At 31.8% G+C, this 12,529-nt stretch overlaps 1 protein-coding gene across 1 annotated transcript in view; it reads right to left on the reverse strand.

Annotated features, from left to right (window-relative positions):
* Positions 1 to 1,495: 1,495 nt before the first annotated feature.
* The window catches only part of LOC145312626 (uncharacterized), a 42,443-nt gene continuing 31,409 nt past the window's right edge, over positions 1,496 to 12,529 (reverse strand). Inside the window, exon 8 of the mRNA XM_080151887.1 lies at positions 1,496 to 1,591. Coding sequence (XP_080008013.1) covers positions 1,552 to 1,591 — 40 coding nt within the window. The 3' untranslated portion in view covers positions 1,496 to 1,551. The remainder of the gene's footprint in view (positions 1,592 to 12,529) is intronic.

Raw genomic sequence — 12,529 nt, forward strand, 5'->3', positions numbered from 1 at the left:
TAGTTATAAACCTTCCCGAGGCCTATGAGAAGCTACCCTGTAAAGGAGAACCTGATCGGTTCAGCGGTTAGCGAGATCCTTCGGTACAAACAGACAGACATTATTATACTGTGTATTATAGATAGGAGAGATCTTAAGGGATAAGACAATGGATGATAAATACATGTAAACCCCAAATGGTGTTTAACTAAATTTTCCTGTGAAGAGGCGTAGACATTGCTATATGTACTAAACAAATAGAAATAGTTTAGAAATCCTCAAAGATTAAAGCCGAAGGAAAAGCGAGCGTGTTTTAAAATGACATGTGTTTTAAATTACCCCCCCCCCCCCCCCCCCTTAACCCTTTACAGTCGGGCCCCTTGCCGCACCTTAATCGGTCGGGGGGGGGGGGGCGTTCAACGCCCCCCCTAATTATCTCAGTTCCTATTAGAGCTAGAGGGCTAAATGTTTTTGTGCAAGTCCCCTGTTTGATAATGAATTTCCGACCTTTTATAAGTCTAAGTCAATTTTCGCTTCCTTCACCCTTTTATTTAACAACCTTTGTTTTTAGGTCTTTTTTTATTTAAAAATTTCAAACGGCTGTAATTTTCTTATTTTTGAAGCTAGAAGAAAAATTTTTTATGTAAATTTTACATTAGAAATATCAAAATATAAATTTCAGCGGCCGCAGCTGTACTTGGCAGCTGCCAGCTGCCGCAGTCGGCGGTCGACGGGAAAACGGCGGCGGATCTTCATGAAATATTAATACGTTATGTAGACATGTAAGAAAAGCTTAAGTTTAAAATTTGAAGTCTCTAAGTCAAAAATTGCGGCCACAGGAGCCTTTTAAAGATTTCTGGAGACCTGGAGGATCAGGACCTGCAGGATCATACCTGGAACCTGAAAGTGACTTGAACACCTGTATTTCATATAAGGATGTACTACTAGAGGATTTTTTAGTATTTTGGTATGATAAAATGCTTTGTTTTAGTCAAAAAAATATTTTTGCTCTTTACCTGGATGACCCTGCCAGGTTTGCTGGCATCCTGTGCCCGCCAGGATGGAGATATTCAAAAAATTCCAACTCTCAGTTATGTGTCATACCCATACTTAAAAAGTCAAGCAGTTTGGGCTCTTTATCTTTCACACACAGAAAATGAGATAGAAAAAACCGGATGGGGGGGCGTTCAACGCCCCCCCCCCGACCGTTAAGATTTTAATTCAAAATTTAAAAAAATGAATTAATTGTATTTGAAATCAATTTTGAATGTATTTGATACAACTTTGTAACTGGAGCAGGACATGTCATTTATACATATCAGGATTGCTTGCACATATCCAGAGAAGGAGGGTACATTGGACTGTAAATTACACGGGTGCCCAAAGTTTTGTTTGTTGACTACAAATTTTCAGTACTCTAATTGAATTTGGTTTTAAACTTGAAGATTTAAAACTTTTCCATAATTTTAATCTACGTACAGGAGTAATTTTGTTTATCAATAATGGGAAGTTACACCAATTCAATGTCCATGGTCTTATCCCTTAAGATCCCTGAAACATATGAGATTGCTATCAATTTGCAGGTGGTCCGATATCTCTGCATTCAATCGCCCTAAATTAAATTTTTAATTAGTTAAATTCTATACAAATATTTTGTATTAACCCTTAACAGTCGGGCCCCTTGCCGCACCTTAATCAGTCGGGGGGGGGGGGGGGGGCGCCCCCCCATATTATCTCAGTTCCTATTAGAGCTAGAGGGCTAAATTTTTTTTGTACAAGTCCCCTGTGTTATGATGAATTTCCGACCTTAAGTAAGTGAAAGTCAATTTTCGCTTCCTTCACCCTTTTATTTAACAACCTTTGTTTTTAGGTCCTTTTTTACTTAAAAATTTCAAACGGCTGTAATTTTCTTATTTTTGAAGCTAGAAGAACAATTTTTTTGCAGAAAATGTTTTTCTTTATGTAAATTTTATATTTGAAATGTCAAAATATAAATTTCAGCGGCCGCAGCTGTACTTGGCAGCTGCCAGCCGCCGCAGTCGGCGGTCGGCGGGAAAACGGCGGTGGATCTTTATAAAATTTTAATACGTTACCCTAGTAATCTCAAAACGTGTAAGTAAGCAATTAACATTTTTTTTGGCTTACTTAAATGTGCCATTGTGCCATTTTTGTGGTAAATTACTGATAAGCCATAAAGAATACTAATTGCTTACTTATATCAGCATTCTACAACAATTTGGTCTTACTTGTGAGATAAAAGAGGGTGGAGTAAATAAATACTCAGTCATTTACAGTAAAAGTGGCTTATATAAGTTGAAGTGAAGAAAAAGAAGGAGGAGTAATAATTAATCCCTTCCTTCCTGTAAGCAGTTTATGAAAAAAAGAGAAGATTTGGCTGATATAAGCCAATTAAGCAACAAATGTGATTGATTGCTTATAAGTAATTTATCCAAAAATTGCATGATTTGGTATATAGGCCAAATAAGCATTTATTGTGATTGATTGCTCGTAAGTAATTTATCAACAAATTGGATGATTTGGTATATAAGCCAAATAAGCATTTATTGTGATTGATTGCTTATAAGTAATCTATCAAAAAATTGTATGATTTGGTATATAAGCCAAATAAGCCAAAATTTTCATTGATTGCTTATAAGTAATCTATCAAAAATTTGCATGATTTGGTATATAAGCCAAATAAGCCAAAACTTTCATTGATTGCTTATAAGTAATTTATCAAAAAATTGCATGATTTGGTATATAAGCCAAATAAGCATTTATTGTGATTGATTACTTATAAGTAATTTGCATTTTCATTGATTGCTTATAAGTAATATATCAAAAAATTGTATGATTTGGTATATAAGCCAAATAAGCATTTATTAAGATTGATTGCTTGTAAGTGATTTATGAAAAAATAGCATGATTTGGTATATAAGCCAAATAAGCATTTATTGTAATTGATTGCTTGTAAGTAATTTTTCAAAAAATTGCATGATTAGGTATATAAGCCAAATAAGCACTAAGTGTGATTGATTGCTTATAAGTAATCTATCAAAAAATAGCATGATTTGGTATACAAGCCAAATAAAGATTCATTGTGATTGATTGCTTATAAGTAATCTATCAAAAAATTGCATGATTTGGTATATAAGCCAAATAAGCCAAAACTTTCATTGATTGCTTATAAGTAATCTATCAAAAAATAGCATGATTTGGTATATAAGACAAATAAGCCAAAACTTTCATTGATTGCTTATTAGTAATTTATCAAAAAATAGCATGATTTTGTATATAAGACAAATAAGCATATATTGTGATTGATTACTCATAAGTAATATATCAAAAAATTGGATGATTTGAATTATAAGCCAAATAAGCATTTATTGTATTGATTACTTATAAGTAATTTATCAAAAAATTGCATGATTTGGTATATAAGCCAAATAAACAATCATTTTCATTGATTGCTTGTAAGTAACTTATCAAAAACTTGTATGATTTAGTATGTAAGCCAAATAAGCCAAAACTTTCATTGATTGCTTATAAGTAATCCATCAAAAAATAGCATGATTTGGTATATAAGCCAAATAAGACAAAACTTTCATTGATTGCTTATAAGTAATTCATCAAAAAATAGCATGATTTGGTATATAAGCCAAATAAGCCAAAACTTTCATTGATTGCTTATAAGTAATTTATCCAAAAATAGCATGATTTGGTATATAAGCCAAATAAGCATATATTGTGATTGATTACTCATAAGTAATATATCAAAAAATTGGATGATTTGGTATATAAGCCAAATTAGCTCTTATTGTGATTGATTGCTTATAAGGAATTTATAAAAAAAAATTGCACGATTTGGTATATAAGCCAAATAAGCAATCATTTTCATTGATTGCTTGTAAGTAATTTATCAAAAACTTGTATAATTTAGTATATAAGCCAAATAAGCCAAAACTTTCATTGATTGCTTATAAGTAATCTATCAAAAAATAGCATGATTTGGTATATAAGACAAATAAGCCAAAACTTTCATTGATTGCTTATTAGTAATTTATCAAAAAATAGCATGATTTTGTATATAAGACAAATAAGCATATATTGTGATTGATTACTCATAAGTAATATATCAAAAAATTGGATGATTTGAATTATAAGCCAAATAAGCATTTATTGTATTGATTACTTATAAGTAATTTATCAAAAAATTGCATGATTTGGTATATAAGCCAAATAAACAATCATTTTCATTGATTGCTTGTAAGTAACTTATCAAAAACTTGTATGATTTAGTATGTAAGCCAAATAAGCCAAAACTTTCATTGATTGCTTATAAGTAATCCATCAAAAAATAGCATGATTTGGTATATAAGCCAAATAAGACAAAACTTTCATTGATTGCTTATAAGTAATTCATCAAAAAATAGCATGATTTGGTATATAAGCCAAATAAGCCAAAACTTTCATTGATTGCTTATAAGTAATTTATCCAAAAATAGCATGATTTGGTATATAAGACAAATAAGCATATATTGTGATTGATTACTCATAAGTAATATATCAAAAAATTGGATGATTTGGTATATAAGCCAAATTAGCTCTTATTGTGATTGATTGCTTATAAGGAATTTATAAAAAAAAATTGCACGATTTGGTATATAAGCCAAATAAGCAATCATTTTCATTGATTGCTTGTAAGTAATTTATCAAAAACTTGTATAATTTAGTATATAAGCCAAATAAGCCAAAACTTTCATTGATTGCTTATAAGTAATCTATCAAAAAATAGCATGATTTGGTATATAAGCCAAATAAGCAAAATCTTTCATCGATTCCTTATATTTTATCTGTTGCATATCCCCTCTTTGTCTAATTCCAATATGAACCCGCCCTATTATACATCATATATTTATGGTTTTTTTTTATTTAGATTTTAAAAATTATATTGATTTTTAAAATATTAATTTTTTGTTTGTTTTTTTATTTTAAAAAATTAATCAAATGATTTTCATTTTTAACTGTTCTAAGAAGAAAACCTCCTTCAAAAGTTTAATGTGATAATAAATGTAGGATGTCTAAGTCCCCAATTACTTAATTTGACGAATAGGAATAAAATGTAGACTAAATCATACCACAATAAAAATTAAATTGAGAGTAATCAATTTGCCAGGTATTTTTACAATATTTGATTAATACAACTTTGAATATTTGAAATTAGCTTAAGATTAAGGTTGTTTAGGGAAATTACAATGTTTAAAATCTATTTATTATGAGATTGATTTTCTAGTAGTAGTAAATCTTATTTGTATCTAGATTGTATTGTTCAATTATCACACTGATTATAACCAGCTTTCTGCAAATATAAAATGTACAATCATAAAATTAAAGGCATGGGCTTAAAGGAAGCCTGCAAGAAATACCACAAATTAACTGTTGAAAGACTGCAACAAGTAGACCCAATACCCCAAATTTGAAGCCTTCAGCTTCAATAACCAAAAAGTTCATGGCATTTTATAATGACATTTTATGTGCAATTAAAATTTTGAAAGATTGTCATTGCTCATGTTGGAAATTTTGAGATTTAACTACGTGGCCTAGAAACAAAATTATAAGCTTATTTTTGTCATAAATTTAGGTTGCCAGTAACTAATTATATTTTTACAAAAAAATACCCATTTTTATAGTCAAATCATTTTAAAAAATTAAGTTTAACTTGCGTTGTACTGAGAGTACTGTAGTATTTCCAGCCAATCAGAAGGCTGAATCAGCTCAACAGAGCTGAGCTTGCATTAGTTTCATTTGTTTGTGCTATGATTTTTTGTTTACAAATGTAATTTAAACCAATTTTTAATATGGAATGTGGTGTTTTTATTGTAAAAATGTAATCAGTATCCGGCTTACCAGTTATCTAAGTTTCTGACAAAGATAAGGTTTTAATATAGTGTCTAGGCAATGTAATTCAATATTTTTTTCTATTATGGGCAATGGAAATCTTTCAAAAGTACGTAAAATGACATTTGAAATGCCTAGAACTTTTTGTTATTGAAGCTGAAGGCTGTAAATTTGGGGTATTGAGTTTTACTTGTGGCAGTCATTTAACAGTTAAAGCATGGTATTACTTGCAGGCTTTTTTTAATCTTATGGTTGTACTTTTTTATATCCATAGCAAAACTGGATATCAAACAATGCCTTACACAATTATTCAGGATAGCTGAGAGCAGGTTCCAATCAACAGGATATTTGTTGGTTCCAAAGCAATTCTTCATATGTATTACACTAATCCTCCCCCTTTTTTCTCTTCCTCTCTCTCTCAAAACACTCCTAAAGGCAAAAGTGTTGTCACCAAAATATTTATATTTTTTTCTGTTAGAGATAAATATGGTAAAATTCTATGTTTTCTAGGCTTAAAAAGAATGCCTTATCCACATAATTTGTTTTTAAAAATTGTACAATAGGGCGGGTTTGATTTTCCCCTTTTTTCTTTTTCACAAATTTTTGTTGGCCAAGCTTTAAATATGTAAAAATCAGTTTTACTCAAACAGCATTTTTCACGCAGCTACTCAAAATTTGGTGTTTTGGTATAAAAGCTTAAAATCATAACTTTATTGTTTTTTTTAACCCTTACAGATCTGGCCCCATTTCCAACCTTATAAGATTGGGATCAGGGGTCTAAGAGCCCCCCCCCCTCTATCTCAGCTCCTGTTACAGATAAAGACGTAAATTTTTTTCTGGTGGTTCATGTGTTTTTTTTAGAGAAAATTCCTAGTCATAACGGTCAGACCGCTCCTTAGCCGCATTTTAGCAGCCAGCCACAAAATATTAAAACAGCTGTAGAGCGGCCAATTTTAATGCTAGGTTAACCAAATTTTAGGATGAACTTTTATTTGTCATAACAAAAAAAAACACCATTTTTAGCGGTTACGGCAGTAAAACGGCGGTTGGCGGCGCCAATTAAAGGTACTGTGAACGAGAAAATTTCTCATCAGATTATCAAACCTTAACATCATCTCATTAATATAATTTCAAATATAGGGCAAAACTGTCTTTCATTTCCTTAAAAAACAGCTTTTTTTTGCCGATTTTTACTACGTCCAAGATTGGGGAAAAAATTTCCAGACTATATAAATGTGCAGTTAATTGTCTTTTTTCCATATATAGCTACAACTAAACTTTTTGACATAGTTCTGTATTTTTCCTAACGGTTAAGTTGACTTTTAACATAATCCTTGCTTTGAACCAATGTATAGTTACTTAGAAATTGATAAAATAAGCAATATTTGAAAACCAAATACAATAACAAAGCTAGAAATAGGTTTTTAATTAGTATCCAAGTAACTTTAGATGGCCCATCTCTCGCCCACCTTTAATTACAAATTTGTAAATAATAAAGGTGCAATATTTCTTTATAAATAGTCTGATAAAAGTGTAAACTAATTCTCCAAAGTGGGTTATATACTGTCCAAAACAATAGAAAAGGATATTATTATTTTAAATAACCTTTGAGATTTAACCCTTTTTAGACAGTGAGGTATTTTTTTGTCAATAATACGAATTTAAAAAATATCTTTATTACCTAATTACTACGTTATTAAAAAACTAATTGGTAATTTTATGTCATAAAAAAAATCCTTAACAGTAAGTAAATTGTTTCAACTATATATGACAAGTTAAATATCCGTACAAACATTATAAGAAACAAAAACGTTCAGATTTTCCCTTTTTTTCCTTTTTCACTCCCAAAATACCATAAAATCAAGGCATTATTTCTGGATATTTTTGTTAATAGGACGTTTTTAGTTGATCCGTGTAGTGAAATGTGCTTAGAAAATGTTAAGATTTAATAATCAGATGAGAAATTTTTACGTTCACACTCCCTTTAATATTTTTATCTGTTTATAATCACAATAATAGACTACATACAAAAATTAGCTGGTCTAGAGCTGTTTTAAATTTCAGCAACTGGCAGCTTAAAAACTGCAAAACTACAGGTAATAAATAGAAAATCAATCAATGAGTGGTCAAACGGTCATGACCTTACTATTCACAGAAGTTCATTATTCCTCAAGGATTTACCAAAAAAAATTATAGGTCTCTAGCTGTAACAGAAGCCACAAAATGCATGACATATGTCTATAGTATAAGACGGACAACAAATTGGTCATGAAACCCAAACGGTCAAATGGTCTTAACACCACTTTACTCAGATGTTCATTGATATCTAAGTATTCACCAAAAAAAAAATCAACTTTTTTTCTCCAACTATATAAATTTTTAGTTTTTCTTTTAAAACTTAGACTTCACTATCTATATATTGAAGTAACCGCAATTGTGGCTCAACACATAGCACATCTGCTTGTCGACGTGGAGGTGATAGGTTCAAATCTCAGACTGACCTGGCGTCATAACTATAGAAATTAAAAATGGTGCCTACTGCTGCTCTGTCAGGTGCTAGACATGAATAGTAAGAGCAGGGGGAATGCCCTGGCCCATAAACAGGTGCAGCAACTTACTACTATGCCCAAATAGGACTTCTCAGACAAAGGTCGTGCAATTAAAGGGTTGGTTGTTTTACTTAACCTAATATCCTTGAGTGTTAGAGTATCGCATCCCATTACAAATGGATGATGCTCTATATTCTGTAAATGATCCCTTAAATCTAAGGGGAATCCTGCCCTTACGAGGTAATGGTAATTGTAATCTATCTATATATAAAAAGTAACAATTTGTTTCTTCTTATATAAAAGTAACAGGATGTCTATATGAGATTGTCAGTTTGTCTTTTAATACGATAGGAATCTATCTAACCTCTGAACCAATATGGTTCTCCTATGCAATGTAGCATCTCATAGGTCCTAGGAAGATGTTTTTTACTTTTTCTTTATGGACCTAAAATTGATTCACCCCTCCCCCATTAGAGGCTTCTAGGGCCAGGGAGTAGCCCCTAGTAAAAAACAAAACACAGGGAGGGAAAGAAACCATGGGCTTTTTAATACACTACTCCCCAAAGTTTTATAATAACATTTCCTTGTTTGTTGGCTTGCCATTTACATTTATTGTATTTTTATTTGTTGGTTCATAAAGTTGAGTGGTCAAACATTTCAACCACTTATTTCATTCTACAGATGTTTCTATTTTGTGTATCATCATTGGGGATATACAACAACAATTTATCGGCCCTTCTTATCCATATAGATCCCTGAACAAAATAGCATTATATGAAATGATACTCAGGGATACAAAGGGATAAGACAATGATTGATGAATAGATGTACATAACCAATGATGGCACACAAAATTACCCCTTCTGTAGAAATTATTGGTTAAAATGTTTGAACACTCAACCAATCTTAATTTATCAAAAGTCCCCAAAGTTGTTAAACTAACGAATGAGAAAATGTCATTATGAAACTTTGGGGACCAGTGTAATTAACAGCCCAATGTCCCCTCCCTCCCTGATAAAATTAAATGATACTGTCCAGCAAGATTCTCGGTTGAGTCATCTTCTGTCAGGGTTATCATTGTTTTAGCCTGTGAGGCCAGCCTTGCTAATGTTCTTACTAGGGTTGGGCCGGATATCCGGTGTGGCCGGATATCCGGCCGGATATCCGGCCATTTTCAATATCCGGCCGGATACCGGATATTGAAACTATCCGGCCGGATACCGGATATTGAAACTATCCGGCCGAATATCCGGCAATATAATCTTTTATATTTTACAACAAAAATCTCTGTTTTTTTAATCTTCAATGGCTTTAATTTTCTTATTATTGAAGCTAGAAGAACAATTTTTTCTGAATATGTTTATGTTTATGTAAATTTTTTATTAGAAATCTCAAAACATAAGTTTTGGCGGTGGCAGCAGTACTTGGCAGCTGCCAGCCGCAAACCGATGGTTGGCAGGTAAACGGCAACAGATTTTATGAAATTGTAATATGTCATGAAGATATATAAAAAAAGCCTAAGTTTAAAATTTGAAATCTTCAAGTAAAAATTTGCGGTCACAGGAACTGTTTAAAGATATCTGGAGACCTGGAGGTTCAGGACTTGCAGGATTATACCTGGAACCTGAAATCAACTTGAACATCTATATTACATATGAGATGTACGACTATAGGATATTGTAGTATTAGATAACATAAAATGCTTTGTTTAAGTAAAAAAATATTTTTACTTTTTACCTAAATGACCTTACCAGATTTGCTGGTATCCTGTGCCCGCCAGGAAGGAGGTATTAAAAAAATTCCAACTCTCAGTTCACTGTGGGCTACAATTGAATCAAGACAAAAGTAAGTGCCGAGCCCTGGGACCTATGTAGGGTGAAAATATACATAAATCCTTGATGATTCCATGTGGAGACAAAATATTTTAGCGGGGTCTTTTGGATTTTTTTCAATTTAAAGTTCTGAAAAAAAATTGAAAAAAATATTAAAATCTTGAATAAAAAACAAACAAAAATTGATTTGTAATATTTTTTTTTATTTAAAGATACAAACAACTTATATATATACTATAAGCTTTAAAAAAATCACAATTTTCAAATTTAGACTTTCAATATAAAGATTTGTAGAAAAAACCTAACAACAAATTCTAACATATTTCTGATCAACATAGCAATAAAACGTCTTTTGCAAAATCTTTATCATCAAAAATAAATAGCACTTACTAAAGACTTTTTTTTCATTTAAACTTATACTTTTCACATTATTTAACTTTAAAGATTGATTTTTTTTAAAAGAAAGGTTGCGTGATTTTTTTATTCATAATTAATTGCCTAATTTTGAGATTCAGATAAAAAACTTTACTACTTTATATTAATGGATAATCTTCTAGCAGCGGCTACGCCTCTAGAGGCATATGAGGCCCTTGGGTTGGGGGGGAAGTTGAACCCCCCTTACAATTACAGTTTTTTTAATGAATAAGTCAAAAACATTTATTTTTGGAGAGTTAATTCTCTTGGGATAGTGGTGTTACCCTTTCCTAAAATAGTTATAAACCTTACCAGGACATATAAGAAGCTACCATGTAAAGGAGAACCATAGTTCACAAAGACTCACATAGAACCTGTTACTTTATTATAAAGATACATATATACACAGAAACTCTACAATCAGAGTATGTCTGGTTGTTCATCCGTCTGTATAAAAACAATACAGAATATATTTATTTCGCTATAGCGGCTACGCCCCTAGAGGCCTTTAGGGGCACTTAAGAGGTGAAGAAGGGGTTGAATTCAACAACTATATTTTTATTTTAGGCTTAAAAAGAAAAATGTTTTTTTGTGTGTTGTGGTCCTTTTTTAAGGGGCAATTTCTCTTATCTTTCTCAAAAAAAGTTATAAACCATCCAAGGACCAATGAGAAGCTACATAGTAAAGTAAAAAAAGAACCATATCAGTTCTTAAGCATCAGAAAGATGGACAAACAGACATCAATCTATTTTGTATCATAAATAGTGCTTTAAAGCAGGGAAAGAAATATCATCTGGAAAGAAAAAAAATTTTCCTATCATTTAAAAGTTATATCCCTGTAGAAAAAATGTATGTACATAGGTCCCAGGGCTCGGCACTTAATTTTGTCTTGATTCAATTGTAGCCCACAGTGAGTTATGTGTCATACCCATATTTCAAAAGTCACACAGTTATAGCCCTCAACCTTTTATACACAGAAAATGGGATAGAAAAAATCAGAGGGGGGGGGGGATGCATTCAACGCCACCTCCCCGCTAATCCTCCAACCGTTAGAGATTGATATTACAGATTGAGAGTAGTAATAGTTAATTAGATTTATTTACTAAGCTTTTTTTGTCTGTAGCAAAGAATCTTGCTAACTGCTGAACTGATATGGTACTCCTTTAGAGTGAAGCTTCTTATAAGTCCCAGGGTGGTTTTAGGCTGTTTAATTTTTATAAAAAAGTCGTTGTAAGGTTTTAGGTTATTTTTCTGCACTTTCATGTCCCTTCTAATATATATCCCTAGATACTAGGGACGCAGACGCTAGTATAATATAAAACACCAGTTTATGAAGAATTTTTTTTTGCGGGAATAGTCCCTTTCGTGGCAACGCTCCTTAAGGAGCAATTATTCGTATTTTCACAGTAGCGTATCTCCTATTTCTAGCCCCTCGCGGGGGACTCTAACCTGTAGACGTTGACCGGATATCCGGCCGGAACTTTTCTTTTTTTGGGGGGTGGGGGCTACCTAACCCTATTATAATTTTAGTCTTAAAGTAAGATTTAAAAAAAAATTGGGGGTGGTAATTTCTCCTGAAAGGGTGGTGGTACCTTAACCTAAAATAGCTAAAAACCTTCCTTAAAGCTACCCTGTAAAGGAGAATCATATCAGTTCAGCTGTTAATGAGACCCTTTCAAACAAACTAATAAATAGACATCCTGTTACTATATTATAAGGATTTTAGTTTTGAAAAGAAGAAATAAATTTTGAAGGTTAGGATGATTTTTCCATGGATTACGAAGGTAACATCCTCTAAATTAGTTATAACCCTTCCTAAACCTTCGATAATGTTTATTGTAAAGGATAACCATATTG

Source organism: Acartia tonsa, chromosome 2, assembly GCF_053477335.1.
Source record: "Acartia tonsa isolate MP-2025a chromosome 2, ASM5347733v1, whole genome shotgun sequence".
Classification (NCBI taxonomy): domain Eukaryota; kingdom Metazoa; phylum Arthropoda; class Copepoda; order Calanoida; family Acartiidae; genus Acartia; species Acartia tonsa.